Here is a 20,821-nt window from a genome sequence, read left to right on the forward strand (position 1 = left end):
GTCAGGTTAGAAGTCATTTTATGAGCACAATGAACTGTTATGTGTGTAAAATACAGACAGGAAAGTGTATGTGTGATGTATCAAACATTTAAAACGTTAGAGGGAGAAGCTACATCTAAAGTTGTAATGTGTTAAAAAAACAAAACTTGTGTAGACATTTTTTGTTTTACAATGTGGGAACGTAAAGCCGTTTGGTTCGTCCTGACTTTTCAACGAGGGGGGAAAAATTTAAAACTTCATGGGTGGGGCTTGCTGAGGGGAAAGATAGGGAATGGAGAGGGAAAACAGTGTGATGTGTGTGCTGTGAATTCAAAGCTGGGTGGGTCTACACTGTTTCACATTCCCAAATAACTCCCGGGCCGTGTGATAAAAGCGCTTTCAGGTAACGTTTTTACACTTTGTTTCCATTTCGTAAAGTTACATTTTACGGACCGTTCTGTGACTCTCTGTGACGCATGACTTTTTCTTTTAAAATGCTGAGCCTTAAAAAGGGGGTATTTTACCGTTGTTTGAGATTTTCAGCGGCGCTTTGAAGACTGAGCGCACAAAAAGTCATAAAATGACGCATGACTCAAAAACTGTGGGTTTACACAGAGCAAAAGAGTCAGCAGTGTTTCACAACTGTCTACAGACAAGTCACAAGTGTGTGTGTATGTCGGTATTTTCCGTCGTCGTACTCTCGCGCTCTTTTCAAAGATGTTGACTTTATATCGTGCGGGGCCTGTGTGTGACGGAATGTCCAAACTAACTGCGTCCAAACAAATGCGCCTTTCTTGTCGATGGAAACAGTCAAAAGGCCGTGGGCATTCCTGCGTGAAGATTCCTGTGCGCGGCAGAGAGAGCTGTTCATTTACACATAACATGATTAAAAATACTCAAGAGGGGGGAAAAAAACCCAGTGGGGTCTAATCGGAACTTGTGTGTGTTATTCAAAAATGTGTCCTCAAGACTGCTGGGACGAGTGTGGACTTGCATGCGACACTTTTCCTCCCCCGTTTCCCCCCCTTTCTGTGTGAGAGTGATTATTTGGGACAGATGTGTGTGTGTGTGTGCGCGCGCGCGTGTTTTATTTATTTATTTATTTTTAATATTTTTTTTTTTTTTTACTGTTATAAAAACCTCGACTTTTTTTTAGGACCATTTCACCTCATGGGGACCAAAGCCTGGTCCTAATGAGGCAGGACTGGTTAGGGTTAGAGGTAAGACGTTAGGGTGAGACATTAGCTGGTTATGAATGAAGTTAAGAACAGTAGTAAATATAGTGTATTTACACGCAGGGCTGCTTTATGCATTTTGGTGGATGTGGTGCCCCTTCCATTCACTCTCTCTTTTTATTTTTTCTGCCTTAACTATTATTTTATTAGTTATGTTCATTTGTAGGGAAGTAAGGCACCCATGGGCAGATTTTTATTCATATAATTCACATATTTAATTATACTTATATATTTTCCTTTGTGGTTGTCCTGCAGTACCCCCTCCAGTAGATGGCGCCCTAGGTAACTGCCTATATGGCCCATGCCTAGAGCCAGCTCTGCCTACAAAAATAGCTGTGCAAACATGCATTTGTGTGCATGTTTATTAGGCTGTTGTGACAAATTTTGATTCAAACGTATCTTTTTGAAAGGTTTTTTACCTTGTGAGGACATTTCAGCTGGTTCTCATGATTTTAAAGGGCTTTTTAAGTGTTAAGACTTTTTGCATAATGGTTAGGTCCAGGGTTCGGGTTAGGCATGTAGTTGAGATGATTGACGTTAGCCAGGAAATGCACACTGTTAATAAATGCGAATGAAAGTATATCTGTCTTTATGTGTGTGTCTGTATTACATGAATTCATGCTTGAAAAAAAAGGGTGTACGTCCCTCTATCTTCCTTGTTATCTGTTTACAGAAGGCCACAATGTTGGTGCTGGCTGGAATCATTGTTCTGCACATTACAACCATCATCCTGCTTTTGGTGGCCACCATTGATAATGTAAGTAGACTTTTTATCAATAAAAGAAGGAAGGAAGGTCTGCTCAGTCATTTGATTGTACTTCTTTTGCATGCACCCTGATATCTTTGTTAATTCTGTGTCTTCAGGCCTGGTGGATCACTGATTCTGTGTCAACTGATTTGTGGGGAAGGTGGGAGTTGACCAAGTCGGTGTGGCACTACACAAACCTGGAAAACTACCCTGAGGGTAAATGTGTTACTTACACAAAGCTTCATACTCACATGTGTTATTTTCTGTGTTTCTGTGAGAAAAGTGAAAGGATTGTAATAAAACAGCTGCAAAATTTTATAAACATACAAACAAAACAAACATTTATTAAACATACTTTGAGATATTTATAACACATATTTATTACCTCATATAAGTGAAATGTTTTGCCTAAAACTTAATCTTGAATTATCTTATTGATAAAGAATATTTGAACATTGTTTTTATTCACCCAGCTACATGATTTTGTGCTCAGAAATCAGATCATAATTTGTATCTGCAATTTATTATTTAGAATTAAGAACTAAGATATGATCAGATAATGGTGAATGTGGTCATATGTCTGTTTGTCCTTCACTGACTCTGTGACTTATTATGCTTCTGCCACAGAATATCTCCAGACTGTGCAGGCCACCTCTGTACTGGCCTGTATTTTTGCCATCCTGGCCTTGTTCGTGTTTGTGGCCCAGCTTTTCACACTGCCCAAAGGCCAGAGGTTCACCTTCACTGGCATTTTACAGCTAATCGCCTGTAAGTAACCTGGAGACATACACCTGACCTACAGCTGTAGGAAATACTCATTCATCAGCTTGTGTCTGTTAACAACAAGCGTTTTCAGTTAAGACTCAATATAGCACATCTCACCATCCAATGTTTTACAACAGCAGTGTGTTACACAGGGTTTTAAGTCTGGATCTCCACCTGAACATCACAAGTTCAATGTAATTAAGGGTCATTTATTGAGGACAGATTACACTTGACATGAAAACTATCTGTGTTCACCTGCAGAACTTGTGTTCCCTCTGTTTTGGTGCGAGTCATGTGTCATTTTAGTCAGGATGGAAGTTTGAAAAATCATTAAAGAACACGTAGCAGCTTTGACGGTACACAATTGACAAACCATTAATTTTTATTCATTTTTCAAAATCTTATTCACACTCGCACTAAGATATTCACTAAGATGTTAAAGTTACTTTTCATTACTAAGAATTAAAATAAGGTATGTATATCCCTTTTAGTATCTTATTTGTCCAAATCTTATAATAAAAAAGAATCTTCATAGGTAAATACTTATACTATCATATTACAATTCAATAAAATGGATTAATTATTGATCATTAGCGGTATTGCTATTATCACATTGTGTGCTGAGCAGAAGCTATTTGGTAATGGTGTTTTGACATGTACTAAGTTTTTAAAAGTTAACGTTGTAAGGTGAAACTCATTTTATTGTAATTGCAGTTGAACGTCTGCTACATCGTCTTTGTTCAAGAGCCTTGTCTTATAAAAGGAAGAGTAATTACCTCATAATTGCCTTGTCGGTGCGTATGCGTCACCATTCTCCTCTTCTCTCCTGCAGGCTTGTGTATAATGATAGCAGCCTCCATCTACACAGCTGAGCTTCATGCCAATGAAACACTGGGCGGGTATGGACACTCCTATGTCCTGGCCTGGATTTCTTTTGTCTTCACCTTCCTCCTAGCTGTTACCTACCTCATCCTGCGGAAGAAGAGTGAGTGAGAGGATAAGAGGAATCAGGGCAGGGCTGGGTTTGTATTCCTTTGACTGTGGGGAAACAAAGAATAGGATTTTAGGGCTGCAACTAATGTTTATTTTCATAATTGAATGATTTGCCAATTGATTGGTGTTTCCCAAACTTCAAAATTATTTTTGATTTTTTTTTTCAAATTTCCTGTTTTGTCCACAAATCAATCAGTTTACAAGATTCGTTTGTTATATGAAGCAGAAAAAGCAAACAATCTTAAAGCTTGTTTTCATTATTAAAACCCCCCACATATAGTTGACAATATCGTCAGTCGATTAGTCATCAAGTAATTGTTGCAGCCCTACAAAATGCATTTTTAAAAATCAATGATATGCATTCTATGATTAAAAAGAGCCATTTGATTCCATTTTGAATTTCGTGAACGCAAACAACTCACTCTGGCAGAGCATGAAGGGCTGAACTTGATGTGAACAATTTTTGTTCATTAATTTCTATTTACTAAATTAAGAGGTAGTGTTTCATTAAAGAGAAGAGTAGGGCAGTTTTGGGGTACAAATTTTTGTGATATTTTTTTGTGCGGATGCAATTCAGTAAATGAGTTATTTCTGTTGTTTGTTTGTTTGAAGTTTGATGTTGGTTTGAAGAACTCAGTCCACGCCCATTAGTTTGACATGTGGATACATTTCTTGGCGAGAATGATGAGGGGGTCAATATTAAACTCAACACAATCTGTGTATCAAGTATGAAGTTACATCCAAAAGCTGAATCTAGCTTTGGTTCAAGACTGAAAACAGTGAAACAAGACGTTTGGCTCCGTCTAAGCGTGACAATCAGTGGACCAACCTCTAAACAAAATGAAAATTGTTTGAGATTTAAGTTGACACATTTTATCTTGGTTAAGCGAACAAACATAAAACATAAGTGTTTTTGTGTGGATAAGCAGTTATCTTATCCAAATTTACATTTGGATAAGACTTTATTTCTATTTTTAAATGTCTGTCCCAAGCTAAATCAACCCTTATGTACTGACATAAGTGAAATCAGTTCCCTCATCTAACAACAAAAAGGCATACATTATATGTGTCCCCCAAAATGTCAAACTACTGCTTTGGTAAGGGTAATGTTCTCATTAAAGGCCCTTTTGAGATCTAGCAGTTGAGACTTTACTATGAGATCAAAGTACTTATTGTTGTGTTTAAACACATAGTGAGGCTGACAGCTACTACTGCAGGTTTCCAAGAGTCCAGGAATGAAGAGAAAAACACACTGTATCTGAGAAGGTACAGTGTGTTGGCAACATTAAAACATTCCTAGTGCAGAACTTGAACAATTAGGAAAAACAAGCCTTAATTCACAGTACAATTAGATTTAATCATGTATCATTATTTTACAACTGAAGTATAGTGTATCCTTTTTTATCTATGCACATTGTAACCATTATATTTTTGTAACATTTTGTATGCAGTGTTTTGTTTTTTTATCATGTTTGATTTTATGTCTGTAGTTGGCTGCTATCCTATGAAAAGTACATGAAAATTGTACAAGTGAACATAAAGTGAACCAGGGATGGAGGACAATGGTGTTTCATTTCACCAATCTTACAGATTTAGACAATAGAAGGTTTTGTTTGTAATTACATTGGAATAAAGCCATATCATTTATTAATAAAACAAATAACTCTAGGTATGGGTGTGTCATCTGTTCAACTGGTATATCCACAAGGTCTCTATTACATACAAATCAGTTTATAGCTTTCACTCAGGTTAGAGCACACACGATTTAAAATACTACTTCCTGTTTCTAAATATGTGCAATATAAGGGCACATTTTTGTGTTGTCTGCATTTGTCTGAATTAAGTTATAACATTGAAGATCTTCAGGCCTTAAAACAGACCCAGTCAGAAAGAGGAATGTTCCATTATCTGAGGTATTGTTCCCAGAGGAAGTGAATAAAAACTGGACTGAACTAAATGCCTTGGCCAGACGGCGTGATTCGCTCCTGAACCACCAGGTGGAGAAGGTGGTTTTGCTCAGCTGTCAGAAGTGGCCTATGGGGGAAAGAAAAACATCAAACACATCATCAATATGTAAAATTAGGATTGCAAAGCAATGGAAATGTTGATCAACCCTCATCACATGATGGAAATAAACATTTTCAAATGCTTACCACAGCTCAGTCTGAAGAGACTTGAGGGACTCGGTGTCTTTCTCCTGACATGCCATCTGTAAAACAGATTTGCTGCTAAAACTCTACACGCATAAAACCATAACTACAGATTCAGATGACCTTGGCAAGCTAGAGTCAAGTCAATGTTTATGCTCTAACTAGTCTAACAATAATATGGACAGAGCCTGTGTATGCACAGAGCATTGCTTTACATTACCATTTATTAAGGATCTGCCAATATTGAGTGCCTCACATTGAAAGAATGAGGAAAAAGTCTCATTACACAGACATTGCTGCAAATAGAAAACATTCATTTCACGAGCAAATACAGACGGCCAACTTTTGTCACTGTCATGTGAAGGCCATGATGACGTGATCATGTTTCCTGTATGAAGCAGGAAGAACCAGGAAATCCTGGAAATGTTGTGTGTGTACTGAGCGTTTCTACACGCTGGAACTCACCACGACTGACTGCAAGAGCAGGAAAACATTCTCAGGCAGGAAGGTCACTGAAGCAGAGGAAAAGATCCACGTTTACACTTCAGGCAAATCTCATGTCCTAGATTCAAAAAAGTAAAAGTGTGCAATTCAATTTTTTAACTATTAAGGCTCATTCACCTTGGCTGTGAGGGTCAAAGGACTCCCATGCATATTTTTCCAGGGTCTGTGCATGTTCTGGTAACAACTTTTGAGGAGGAGGCTGCACAGGGGAAAAACAGCCAAGGTTAAATAGTTTGAGTCTGGTTGCAAAAAAAAAAAAATCCAACATCCAACTTGCAGCTGTGGAGCAGATAATCAATTGTTGATGTGCAGATGTTTTCTTCTTTTAATGTCAAAAATTCAACCTTTCTTCTTGTACTTCGTCTTGTACTTCACACTGTGATGTGTTACAGTGAGATTTTACACACTGAAATATTATCACTTCACTGGTTATATGGTGTGTGCATTTCATCACAAATGCTCATAACATGTTTTCATTAAGTGAAGTGACTTGTTTGAGTTGTAGCTTTTAAAATATTTCCATTATTGTGAGTGTATTTTCTGCTTCAGGTATTGTGATGTAGATTGTGTTCTTGCAAAATCTTGTTTATAAAATTGTCATAATTACCTCCAGCAGCATCAGCAGCAGTACCCTGGAGATCTCACATTTTGCCACAATGTCTAGAAATGCACCTTTTAAATAATGATGTTTTGAAAATAAAGGCAGAATATGAACATTAAGGAATATTATTAAATAGGTTTATAGTCAGTTGAATCAAGGAAAATACACCAAGGTCTTTTCTAGTGTGTTTAAACAATGGTTTTGAATGAAATTGTTTTGATACCATTTGTTGAGTTCGAATGATTTTCACACAGCCTGCATATTTATTTTTTTCAAACATTTCTAACCCTAAGGATTCAGTAATATGTTGTCTTCATAAACAGAGGTACAGTGTGTGCATAAATACACAGCCTCACCAACAAGGGTGCTGGTGCCTGGCAGCTGCAACCCTCTCTCTTGACACATCAACTGCATCTCTGTGAACATTGACAAAGCACCATCATAGTCACCTACAGAAACAGAGGAGACACGTTTAAATGACACAAAACCAGGTTAGGTAAGCTTTAAATCCACATACTGTACAAAAAAATAACACAAATCAGAATTGCAGGGACAGACGACTCACGGGTAAGAATTTTACATGTGGCTATTTCCCCCATTGACAGCAGAGCTTCAATGGGTGTTTGTGTCTGCAACTCTGCAGCCCTCTGATAATGAACAATGGCCTCTCCTGGTCTGTTCATCTCCTAAAGAAGGCAGGAGAGGAGCTGAGGTTAATATGTCAAATCTAATATGTAACATTAAATAGAAATCAAAAACATTCGGCTCACGGGACTTTAAAACTTTAGACTCTGATTAAAAGTTTTACCTTGAGAGCATTTCCAAGTTCTAGACACAGACTGGCTGCCATCACAGGCTGGTTCATCTCAATGAACACCTGTAAGTTATTTGTACACAAAGGTTATCCTCCTGTCGCTTGTGGTCACAGTAGAAGAATGTATGCCAAAAGTCTGTCTGTACACTCGGAAAAAACACCAATACTACTATTAGATACTATAACAATACTAGATATTTTTAGAGCAAAACTGTAAAGCAGCACACCATAAAAAGCAATCCTAGTTTACCTTAATTGCAAAGCTGTAGCAGTTAAGCGCAGCCTGAAGGTGCTCATCAAAGCCTGGGGCCTGCAGGGCCCTGTTCTCCTTCTCAGATGAGAGGAAGAGGCGAGCAGCATCAGTTAATGCCAAGGCTTCTCCGGGAGCATTAAAAAGAGTCTGCTCACACCTGCAGTCAAGACATTCCGAACAACAGATGTGAGCACGTCAACAGTAAAACATGTCAGCACTGTGAATGATATGGGCTATCTATGGGCAAATTAAAAACACCTGTTACCATGTGGTGGTTTATTCTGGGGGACAAGAATAACTAGAGAGAACTGGTGTGCCTTTTTTATTTTTTTATCTTAACACTGTAGATTGCAGCAAAACACACACAAAAAAAAGTCTTACATCTGACAAGTTTAACTTATTGTTTAATTGATTTCGGTTAGTGTTAATGCATTCCAACCCCTGAGACTGTTAATACTCTTACACAAACTACATTTACACAATTTTCTTTAAAAAAACAAACATTTATCGGTCACACTGAATGGCCCTGAAAAGTATACTTAAACAATAATCCTACATGTGCTGTACTGAGTATCTCACACCAAAAATTGTAGCACCAATAAGTTGTTGTAATGGCTTAAACTTTTCTGGAGAGATTTTCCATGATATTCTGGAATGTGGCTGCAAAAATTTGCTTTTATTCAGCCACATGAATATTATAGAGGTTTTAAATGTAGATGACTTTGTGGCATATACAGAAAGAGGCATTATCTACAATTGGTATGCTATAGCCTAAATATAATTTATAAAAAATAAAAGGACCTTGCCCCAACCACATAAATACTTTACTAGATATCCAGTCCATGAAAATCAACTTTGTATGTGATTAGCTCAGGGTTGACCAAGCGTCTGCATAGTGCATACAGTATGTGATTGTGGAATTTGTATTAATTTGATGGAGTCTTCTCACCGAGCCATGGCAAGGTTACAAAAGGCTGCATACTGCAGACAGTCCTGCTGCTTTAGCTCCTTGGCTAACTGACCTTTGAGAACAAGACAAAAAGCACGATGATGAGAAGCAAAGCAACAAGGAACTACTTAACTATACATTTGCCATTATTATCTTACACATGCACCACTATCATCATAAAGTAAAAAATAATTAACAAGACTGGCACTTACCAAACTGCTCACTTGCCTCTGCTACATTGGGCTTTCGCAGAAAACGCCTGCACAAAAGAAATGGAAATCTGTCAGTTTTGTGTTATTCTCTGTCTAACAACCAATCACAACATTACTTAGTATGCAATCAAATCACTTGCTACCATCAGGTGACACAGTCTCAGCATTAACATTAAACCAACACAATAGTCAATATGGGATATGTGAATATTATGTTACGCAATATTTTTTACTAAAAATATCTAACAGCTCTGCAGTGCAAAGACAAATGCAGGCCGGAATATTATTATTTATTTCTCCTTATTTTACAAGGAGAAAAAAATAAAAAATCAGCCATTGGCTGTCCTAATGCCTAAACATCGGCATTGTTGATACGAATCTCACATAAATATCGACCATAAATGATCAAGAGAGAAATGAGAAGCTGAATGTGTAAATAGCTAGCACTGACCATGTTTAGCTACATTAGCACAGTTAGCCATTCATTAATTCTTGTTAACTCCGTTATAACTCAGCGACCAAATTCTTAACAGCTGTTGATATGAAGCTGTTTACAGTTTACAACAGACGCAAAAGCGTAATGTTACACACACACGAGACTCATTTTTGGTGATGACCTGATAGTTAGCTTCGCTCATTAGCTCCAGCTGTGTCGTTAGCATTGATGTCAGTTATCATTACACCAGTCCCTGATATTCTAACATCTTATAGAATAAACGACTGCAACGAGTCGCCTTACTTTTTCAGTTTGTTTGACACAGCACGGTATCTCGCCAGAAAGTCTCCCTCAGCAGCCATGGTCGATGTAGCAGCAAAACCCAAAAAAGACCAGGAAGTCCAAATGACAGCAACGCTGCCATTGGCTCGTGGAATCTAGACATCACGATTTCATTGGTCATCAAATACAAATGGGCGGGACCTATTTATAGAAGCATAGTAGTGTTAGTAAAAACTACTACAACATACTATACTGAGCCATTTGACTAAAATCAATAAAAAATAAAATAACCAAATACATATTTACTTTTTAAATTTAAATGTCTCCAGCTAGTTCCAAGACATACGTTTTTGATAAATGAATCACAACCTCAGTTGATGCATGTTACTGAATGAATCTTTAGTAAAAGTCAAACATCTGCTAATTAAATCAATGAATAAATATGTGATCCATCTGTGTTTCCCATATAGACATACAGTTATAGAGACAAAATCATGATAGTAACACATAGATTGGAAGATTTAAAAAAGAAAAAAGAAAAAGTAATGGTCAGAATCCTGTGTTAGTTTCTTAAGTCCTGTGTTCAAAACATACTTTCTAATGTTTAACACCAGTAGATGTATTTAACAATTATAGATACTGGTACAGATTCAGATTTAAAAAAAACTGAATACACAAAATTAGCTCCAGGAGGAAATTCATTTCTTGAAATGCTTCATATGTAACATAATGACTATAATGTGTTACATCCAGATCTTGAGGGGGAATCCTGTGTGGAACACAGTGTGGTGCGACAAAAAATCCCTTCATAGTTGGGAGAATCCAGCATCTTGTGATGAAACTGTCTTACACAGCCGCAGTTCATCACACTTGTAAACACACTCGAGAGAGACAGACACAAGTGAAGGTGCAACCCTCAGTTTATAACAAATGTAACACTGCCAGAGGCCATGTGGTACATTTTTCCTAATCACACATTTGTGGCATGTTTTCATTTTAAAGCTGCAGTAACTATTTGTATTACTTTGCCTCTGTCCTTTGTGATCAACAAAAAGGAAACATTATCTGCCAAGCAGTACTATCAGACCTGACTGAAGGAGGATTGTGAGTAAAAAGCATTTTTCCTGTCAAACTGCTGAATGACTGAGTTTTTGAGTAGTATAACCTAATGTCATTTTTCTTTTCAATTATTTTCCAACCTGTTTGCAGTTTTAGTGACATGGGATTTAAACACCACTTGTGTGGAGCTGACAGGCTTAATCAGCATTGTGTGAACTCACTTGACAAGTTTTGAGTCTAATGAATCCTAAAGTATTTTTATATGTAAAAGTTACTCACCACAGTTTATACAGGGTACTTTTTAAAATGTGACATTTAGATAGACTCTAGTTTTTAAAATCAAAATATTACTGATCCACTGATAATCAGTGATAATGACACTGGGGGTCCATGATCTCTGAAACTGATTTAATTGTCCAACTGTGGTGAAGTAAGTTTATTTATTTATGATTCAAAGGTTTTCATAGACCGACTCAAATACATCTTCATCCTTGAGTTGAATGGTTTGCTGGACCTGTGGAGGAAGTAGACAACAGTTAATCAACTGCATGTCGTTTTCCACTTTACAGCATCTAAAGTGCAGCGCTGACCATATTTGGTGGTTCAGTCTTGTCGGGTTTAGTCTCTCTTTGGTCCTGCTCCTTGTCGGCACTCAAATGTTCCAGCGAGTCATAAATGGACCTGGGTCGAACTTGTAGACTCTGAGAAAATATTGAAATAAATGCACAGAAGATGGTGAACAAAAATAAAATTGTTGTCAAATAAAACATGCAAGTATGTTCACTGATAAATAGAAAGGTGCTTACACAGTAGAAAGATGCAGATGGAGCTGTTATTATTTCAGTGTCTTCCTCCGTCTCGCTGGTCTTCCTTTCTTCTCCGATCTGGTTTTGTTTTCCACCAGTTTTGCCACATTTAGTAATCTGCTCTTTCTAAAAATGACAATTTGATACATAAATGAAAGAAGTCAAACGAGATTATTTAATTTCTTGCAATCAATTTACCTTACACTAAATAATTATTTAGCTGTAAAAATCCACTTTCATCATGGACATCATTCCTCTTGTCTGCTTAGTTTCAAAATGCAAAAGTGCACTCTGTAGAAACACGGCAGTGCAAGGTGGCAGCCTCTATAAATATGTAAAAGGCTTATTCTGTGGCTACAAAAACCAAGCTACATTTATTTTTAAGTGATGATACACTTAATCAAACTTTTTTGTCAATAAACCCTCCATCATGTGACACTGTGGACCTTTATCCATTTCAAATTGTTTTGTGTAAACTGACTAATGGATAAATCGCAACATAAGGGACATGAAAAGAAACCCCAAAGTTAAGTCGTCTGTTACAACACAATTGTCTTAACATGCCACATGTTCTAATTGCAACCAAATCTAGACAACATGCCATTTCTCAATGTCCGCCATCTTACCCAATTTCCTCTGAAGACATACACTGACCCAGCCACACTGAAAACCAGAAGCGTGGCAGTGATGACGGCCACTGGGATTAATTCTGTGTTGTCAAAAATTCTGGGTTCCTTGTAGCCATGATCTGCAAAACACACACTGTTCAGAGTCTGTGTAAGAGCTGCATCATTACTGCACAGTACACTGAGACTGAAACCCCTCATTTTCAGTGGCTTCATGCCTGTGTGTGTTTGTGTCTATCATCTTGAGGCCAAACATGTCTCCTATAGACGCGACCGTATATGCTGTTTTCCAACATCAAATGCTTTTTGCATGACACATAATTGCAACCACACTATAACCTAATGAGCAAATGTAGGTTTTTGCCAGGCTACATGTGAATAGTAAAAGTATCAGTAAACGTAACCACATGTAAAGATTGCAGCATTATGGAACAATTCAAAATGACAACAGACACACTGTGTTCACTTACTTTTCACAAACATCATGTTATTTTTCACAGAATACTGATACGCTGACCTTCCCGTCAACACCTTTTCTTCATGGCTTATTTTGACAAGTAACAGAGCTTGTTCATCAGACATTCACTTCTAAAAAGTTTAGTGACTTTTCACCTTAACTTGGGACCAGGCCACAAGGGGACATTGTGTAATTTAAGCTGACGTGAGTCAAATAGACTGAAACCACTTCTCTTTACAGTGAACTGATTACAAAATGATTAGGAACAACATGATCTCTGTATCATAGATTGTTTTAAAGCAAACGCCACACGTTGTCATAACTTTTTCATACTCACTTCTCACTTGGAGAAACCAGAACACTTTGGTGTTGTGGTACTGGCATACGTATTCTCCTGAGATGGTCACGTTTTTTAGCTTCACAGTCAGAGGAATCTCCCGTGTGATATCCACTGCAGGGAAGTCACGGCGGAATATCAGCTTTTTGAAAGGATCGGAGCATGTCATCCTGTCTACACTTTGGTTTTTGCTCTTCACGACGGTACCGCCAATAGATAGATATTCACCCGCAAAGGCCACAAAGACTGTGTTGTCCAGGTATAAATCTGTAACGAGAGACGGACAAAATATGATTTATCAACAACTTTGACAATCAAGAAATTGTTTAGGTCATCTTCAAGTAAAAACGTTTATTTTATGGCTGTAGCTTTTATAATGTGTGCATCTCAAGAAATATTCATCATCATGAACTCAATATGTATTTTAGAAAGTGCTATTTCAACACTTTTTTTTGACATTTTAGTGACAAACTAAACAGTATAATAAGCAATGAGGGAAATTAACTTTAATAATTAATTAAATAACAATTATGAAACTAATTTACAACAATTAATGAACATCCATACAACTTAATTAATGTTATTAATACAAATATAAGTCACAACCGAGTTTGAATGGCTTACCTGGAGTGTCCTTTTCTAAGCATACAGAAACGTGGAAAAATACAAATATCCAAGTCAGAATAAAGAAAAGTGGGGCGTTCATATTCCTCTTCAATGAGTTTGTTCCACAAATACTGTGTCTCTCGATTCTTTCGCTATGTATGACTTTATGCAGTTTGGTATGAACTGCAGTGTTGGGTTTCCTGTTTCTGGCAAAGCAACTTCCTCAAAATACAAGAATTGGGTTTTTGTTTTAATAAATCCTCGCTGTCACAAAAGGGCCTTAGTACACATGAAAATATCATTTACAACCATTTTAAATGTGATGAAGGTTAAGCTTATAGTTTAGAAAAACAGAAAGAATATTTCTGGTAGCTTTTCTTTCTCACATTGGCTTTGAGACGTTAAGTGAAGTGTAATGTTGGATCTCCTCCACAGTGAGACGGTGTTGGAGAAGTAAGAGTGTGAGCCACGAGCGCAGCACCACGTCATGAGGTGTTTTTAAAGACAGAAGAGAGGGAGGGGGAAAGTTGTGTGTGTGTGTGTGTGTGTGAGCGAGAGAGAGAGAGAGAGAGAGAGAGAGAGAGAGAGAGGTTGGAATTCAGCTGAAGGTGACAAACAGCCTGTTGTTAATGTGAACCAGCTGTGGCTGGTGGTGTGACTTCTTCACCGCAGTAAGTCTGCCAGGAGAGGTGCACAGATGTTGAAGTGCAGCTGGTTATTATTCACTTGTCTGTCTGTTTTCATTTCTGCCTTTTCCTCCTCCCTTGCCTTGCTTTGCCTCCCCACTTGATGTGCTCTCCTTTTTTCTTTCTTTCTGTGGCTGGAGTGGAGGCCAACTGTGACCTCAGCTCAGTCACAGAATGAAAACAGAGACGGGGGTGGAATAACATCTGGATGCCAGTCATTAGAGTCTAATTCCCTCCATTTGATCTCAGTCCTTTTACTCCTTATCTGCTGTGTTTCCATCTAAATCCTTCCGTTGATATAAAAACAAAGATAGCTCCTCAATCCTCCTCAACACAGACTTCCACTTGAAACACAACTAAAGGAGCAAAATGTGACGGAAGTTCATTTACAATATATGGCTCTTTTCCATGTTATGCAAATGCTTCTACTCCACCAATACCTGAAATAATGTGCAAAATTAAAGTTGCTGAAATGAATACCTGTTCCAGGATGATACATATAGGATTATAATTATGGCAACAATCATGTGCATGTCACTTTAATGTTGTGGGTGTGAGTGTAACTACGTTTATAAACTACGTAATCTAATCTGTATTCATATAGCCATGCTTTATTTGCTACTTATATTATTGAATCTGCAGAATGATTGCAGATTAATAAATGTAGAGGATACATAAGAGCATTATTTCTCTCTGGAGAATGGTTATGAACTTTAAGTTCTGCCCTTCAGTTATATCACTCCACAACCACAGAACAATGAAGTACAGTGTTGTGTAATAAATGAGTTCAAGTTCATATTAATGCCAAGATTTTATTACAGGACTGTTATCTGTCTTCAAGTAAAAGTATGATTACTGTAACACACAAATACTTAAAGGAACACACAGAAATCAAGTTTTCAAAAGAAGCATTTTTCACAGTGTTCATTTGTTGATGTAAAATCTAAGTTGTAGAACAATGGCAGCTTTTAATAAAAAAAAATGCAGATATCGTAGTATTAGTTCAGCTGCAGAATAAAACTGTGGTGTGTTGAGCTTTGGAATGCACTTATTGTAAGTCGCTGTGGATAAAAGCGTCTGCTAAATGACATGCAATGAGCTGCACAGCTTTTGTGAGGGTAACGGGCAGACGGCGTGAAGCAGAGCTGGGAAAAACATCCATAACTCATGATTTGAGCATGGGCCACAACACACTTCTTTAGAGTAAGTAAGTGGAGACTGCAAAGGAGTGAGATCACAGATGACAACCACTGACATGCTCCTGAACACGAGGAGAATAGAGCATATTACGAAATAAGATGTGCCACAAATCTGGCAGCAGCAGCTGTGTGTGTGTGTGTGTGTGTGTGTGTGTGTGTGTGCGTGTGTGTGTGTGTGTGTGTGTGTGTGTGCGTGTGTGTGTGTGTGTGTGTGTGTGTGTGTGTGAGATAGAGAGAGAAAGCGAGAGAGAGAGAGAGAGAGATGGGCGTGTTGTAGGAGTGAGTGTAACACTGATCTTTACAAATGTTTAATTTTAAGCCTTCTCACTCTCATCCTGTTACAACGTCTGCAGAATGACCTTAAAAGTGATGAACCAAGGGTGGAGAGAGCACCAGAAAATATGAGAGAGAGAGAAAAGAACAGATTTGAACAGTGACTGAGAGAAGAGGAGAGAGACGCAAAGTCATCTTTTACTCAAACTACATCTGAGACTTGACTCGTCATCATCATCATCATTCAGACTGTGAGTATAGAGTCATTTGCTAAATGTTAGTTTTGCCTGCCGCTCTGTAACGTCACTCTGCAGCAGATAAAACAGCGGACACAGTCTTGTCAGATAAGAAACAAGCTGTTAAGGGTTATTGTTTGACTGTGACTTTGATCAGTCTCCCCTGAAATCATCATCATCATCATCATAATACCTCAACAATGACTCACAGGCTCATTATTGTTTCGCAGATTATGTCATACAAGTGAAATCCTGTTTTTTTCCCCCCTCGCTCTCTTTCCTGGGCTGCCTGCCTTCACCTCCCCTCCAACTTGGAGTCATTAAGCCAGAGTAAATAACAGATATTAATAACTTCCTTGGATTTGCCTGATTGATTGTCGTCATTCTTTTCTCACAGTGCATAGTTAAGCCCTTCAGTCAAGTGTAGTTGTAAGCAAAGTGTTTTTTTTTAACTGATCTGGGTGGTTGCTTTATATTTAAAGACTTGAAGTCTTGACGCCTTTACCTCACTGCTACCTGCAGAGACAATCGCACAGAAGCAGTTTCAGAAACAGCCATTAAATGTCTCGGTAAATGGTCTGTATTTATAGAGCATATGTATATCATGTATATCAATTGACATAATAGCAGGTAACTACTTATATACATATACTCAGAGGTGGAAAGTAATGAATTAGATCTACTCGCTTTTGTGTAATTGAGTAGGTTTTGTGTACTTTTTTGTAAAATTTGTATTTTTTTTTGGGAAGTACTGTACTTTGACTGTGCTACATTTTAAATAATGTCCAACAACAGAGTACAAAACTGTTGGCTGGAATAAAAAAAAAAGATTAAAGATTAAAATACACACTGGAAACTTTGGCAGTGAATGATGGACAGGTGAACTGGCGTTAAGGTGAGACAGTTAAAGCATTTGTGACCTTTGACCGATACATTATTTGTTTACATATTTTATTAGCACTTTAATTTGTTAAGGTTTGTGTCCCCTTGTCCTATTTGCACGACACAAGAACCACAACCTCATTAAAAAGTAACTAAGTAACTTTCACTGAGTAAATTTGAAACAAGCTATTTTTTTTTTTACTTTAACTTGAGTACATTTTTACAGTATTTCCTCTGCATATACCCACATATGCATACTTCTATTATTTGATATAGTATGTTGCATTTACTGTTGGGTATAAATCATAAAGTATTTTTCTGTTAGACCCATTAACATTCTACCAGCGCATCTGCTAAGGACAAACTTGGGGTTAAGAGACGGGGGACAAGACATTCTACCACTGAGCCACCGCTACCCACAAATACAGGCAGACTGTAAAGTGGCACATGAACTCGTGTCTCTTCAATAAATGTTCTCTTCTGCTCTGCATTAAAACAAGTTTATCTAGAAATTTAAGTTTTTGTGTCCCCATTTTCTTGTCTTTATTTTTTTTTTAGCGTCTGCACATCATGACCCCTCCCTCGCTCTTGATGTTGCTGATGGCGGTTGCCATGGTAGCTGCCGTCAGAGAGAATGAACTGGATTATGGGCACTGGAACTACAGAGAAGGAGGTAAATTATTAACCACAGTTTGATTTCTTTGAATGTTTTGTAGATCGCGGAGCGACAAAATGATTGAAGTAGGGAATTATAAGAAGAATGTATGGGAGTCTTGAGTTTTATTATTCTTTCAGGCTGTTATTTATTTTCACGCCGCAAATTAAAGCCTGATGTTGCGTTTTGTTTTCAGCGGACAGTGTAAATGTGGCCTCAGTGCGCAGCGTGACCAGAGTTTTAGACGCTTGGGGAAAACGCATCTTTAATGAGATCAAGACTCTTCTGCACTCACAGCCCAGCACACTGCTGCCCGACTACTCCAGGTAACTTACAAACCTAAACCTACATTAGTTTAATACACCCCATGTTGTCTGAGAAGCCATTTCGTATTTGGATGGGGTTTGCCCTGTTGAAATGACATTTGTTAATCGACACTTTGACACACAAGGTTTGAAAATGAGTGACAGTAAGTCGGTTCTTTTAACTGCAAACAGGACGAAGGCAGTCGGTCTCTTTCCATAAGTAACCAGAAGAAATACACAAATCAGCTGCTCGAAAAGCACACAAACTAACTCAGTGTGTGTACACATGAATAGAACATGTGGTTTTAATGTCACTAACATGCCAGTGTTAGCCCTGATTACATTTATCTCCAACAGCTTTAAAATTGTTATTTCCATTTGTTCCCAGCTTTGAAAAAAGAGTCAAATTAATAAGATTCACAGATTCTGTTGCTTCACAGAAAGAACACTGGTCTGCTTCCCAGTTTGGGCCTTTTAGTATTGACTATATGTTCTTCCTGTGTGTGTGTGTGTGTGTGGGAGGGGTTCTCAGGGTTCTCAAAGTTCCTCCCACATGTACAATAAACATACAGAGGTCAATTGGACGCTGTAATTTGCCTGTGGGTGTGAGTGTTAACAGTTGTCTCAAGGTGTTGCCTGAGCGATGGAGCTGGTGGACGCTGCCTTCCACCCAATGTCAGCTGGGATTGGAACCAGAAGCCCGCGACCCAGTGATGAGTAGATAAGAGATATGAAGTGACCAGAAATAAGCAAAAACAAAACATGCGGGATACAGTGACAACAATATGAGCCTCAAACAGGCACATGCACAGATTACCCTACAGACACTATAACAGGTGAACTGAGAACCCAAATGCACCACAAACAGGCAACAGATGAAAGGTGGCAGAGTCAAAGAGACAAAAACTAAAACAAAACCACAGAAAGTGACGAGAGAGTCCAAATGATTAGAAATACAGATGACCTCAAGTGTGATGGCTTAGGCAAGACGACTAGGTTTGGAGGGAGCACAGATCTGTTGATTTTTTTTTTTTATGTGTATCTTCCCACCATCCCATCATCACCCTCAGTCTGTTAGAAGACAACTGGAAACCGGTGGAACTAAAATAAATCTAAATAAATAATCTTCAACGTGCATTGTGTTGATGATATAAAATGGATGAACAGACGTCTTTGTGTTGACGGCTTGATACATTTCTTTTCCTTTTTCAGATTTTACTTTCCCTATCATCTCATTCACCTATCAATATGATCTGCCTGTGTGTTGGGGGTTATCTCTGCCCATGCACCAGGACGCTTGCTGCTGCTGCTGCTACTGCTGCTGTTGTTGTTGTTGTTGCTGCTGGTAAATGTCTGAGCCTGATCCTCCTCTGTTCCTCCTGCAGGGTGCGCCCTCTGTCCGAGTCAGTGAACGACCTGTTTAGAGAAGTCTCCCTGCTGCACCGGCGCATCACTGAGCTCTCTCATCGCCTAGCAACACTGGAACCCTTCCTCCGTCACCACGGCTACCGGGAGGAGGGGGGGGAGGCGAAGGAGGCGGAGGAGGGTATTGGGATTTTGGCACCTCAGAGCCTGAGAGGAGAGGTGGCGAGCCTGGCCCGAAACACTCCAGGGACGGGGGTGAGGCGTAGCTCTCCGAGAAGGAGCCGGGTGGTGAGGAGGAGACGGGTGAGAGTCCTGAAGAACGGAGAAGTGATGCTGGTTCAGAGTGACAGATGAAGAAATGAAAAAAAAGAAAGCTCTGCCAATATTATGTAATCTATGAAATTCATCATTGAACTGTATAGATGTATTTTTTTTAATGAAATATTATGTTTGATGATTGATCTCTTTAATAAAATGTCATCACTTTTTCATTGTTGAACTGTTGATGTCATGACATGACATACACAGGAACACACTCCAGGCTTAAATACTCTTAAAAACAAATATTGTCCAGCTTTAAGTGTGATTTTTCCTGCATCTGATTTTCTGGTGCTTTCAACTGATGGACTTACTTACTTTTTAATTGTCGGTGTTTTCACGTGTTGTCTTGCTTTATTATAATTTCTTTTATTGAATGACACATAATCACATTATGTAGACTTAAAGGTCCAGTATATAATATTCTGTAGGGTTCATTGGCAACAATATGCACGACCCATAAGTATGTATGTATGTAAAAGTGTACATAATCGCTTTGAAATAAATACAATTTTCCTAGAAGAAGAGACATTTGCTTTTTTGAAGCTGAAGCTTACTATGCAACTAAATAAATAAATAAATAAATAAACTGAATGCTCCACCCACATAAACCTGATGGGAGGAGGAAACAACAGGAAGGGTGGAGAGAGTTGTGAAAGAATATTTACAATCTTTCTGGTATTCAAAGGCCTCCGTATTTCTCAGATGAGTTTAGGAAAAGGGGAGTCTTGCCATCTGGAGTCTCACCATTAGATGTCACTAATACTTACATACTGAATCTTTAAATTGGGCACACTTTATTTTGCTTGAATGCTTTTGTGTGGCTGTGCACAAAAGTAAGTACAACTCTCTTGCAAACTACTCACCGCCTCAGTACCCAACTCCAATACCTATAAATCAGCGTACAAGCACAGTGTAGTCAGTGGAGGAGGCTGCAGAAGAGGTTTATTCTAGCAGTATTCTAACATGAAACTAAACAGTATTGAATAAATAAGTTGTTGTTCCCCGCTTGTCTATAATGACAGTCAAAAAGGTTTAAAGGAAAAAGTTCAATAAAAGCAATGATTGGTGGAAAGTGTAATTTTCACAG

The 20,821-nt window shown here is 38.2% G+C and overlaps 3 protein-coding genes across 3 annotated transcripts; 2 read left to right on the plus strand and 1 right to left on the minus strand.

Annotated features, from left to right (window-relative positions):
- Positions 1-260: 260 nt before the first annotated feature.
- Positions 261-5,388, plus strand: emp1 (epithelial membrane protein 1). Its single transcript, XM_044028333.1, has 5 exons — positions 261-382; positions 1,888-1,971; positions 2,079-2,178; positions 2,590-2,730; positions 3,560-5,388. Exons 2-5 carry the CDS (start codon positions 1,897-1,899, stop codon positions 3,718-3,720), a joined length of 477 nt encoding a protein of 158 aa, XP_043884268.1. The 5' UTR covers positions 261-382; positions 1,888-1,896; the 3' UTR covers positions 3,721-5,388.
- On the minus strand, positions 5,057-14,284 carry f8a (coagulation factor VIII associated). Its single transcript, XM_044028332.1, has 17 exons — positions 13,831-14,284; positions 13,207-13,473; positions 12,413-12,534; positions 11,787-11,912; positions 11,571-11,681; positions 9,943-11,494; positions 9,204-9,250; positions 8,992-9,064; positions 8,040-8,199; positions 7,784-7,852; positions 7,541-7,661; positions 7,332-7,424; positions 6,982-7,046; positions 6,492-6,573; positions 6,336-6,382; positions 5,874-5,929; positions 5,057-5,754 (listed from the first exon to the last, which is right to left on the minus strand). The coding sequence occupies exons 6-17, from the start codon at positions 9,999-10,001 to the stop codon at positions 5,673-5,675; spliced, it is 954 nt and encodes a 317-aa protein (XP_043884267.1). The 5' UTR covers positions 10,002-11,494; positions 11,571-11,681; positions 11,787-11,912; positions 12,413-12,534; positions 13,207-13,473; positions 13,831-14,284; the 3' UTR covers positions 5,057-5,672.
- A 1,669-nt stretch (positions 14,285-15,953) lies between these two features.
- Positions 15,954-20,259, plus strand: si:ch211-243a20.3 (uncharacterized protein LOC100151507 homolog). The gene is made up of 4 exons (XM_044028909.1): positions 15,954-16,221; positions 17,647-17,761; positions 17,940-18,069; positions 19,434-20,259. The coding sequence occupies exons 2-4, from the start codon at positions 17,659-17,661 to the stop codon at positions 19,765-19,767; spliced, it is 567 nt and encodes a 188-aa protein (XP_043884844.1). The 5' UTR covers positions 15,954-16,221; positions 17,647-17,658; the 3' UTR covers positions 19,768-20,259.
- The last annotated feature ends 562 nt before the right edge of the window (positions 20,260-20,821 follow it).

This window comes from Solea senegalensis, linkage group LG6 (assembly GCF_019176455.1).
Source record: "Solea senegalensis isolate Sse05_10M linkage group LG6, IFAPA_SoseM_1, whole genome shotgun sequence".
NCBI lineage: Eukaryota > Metazoa > Chordata > Actinopteri > Pleuronectiformes > Soleidae > Solea > Solea senegalensis.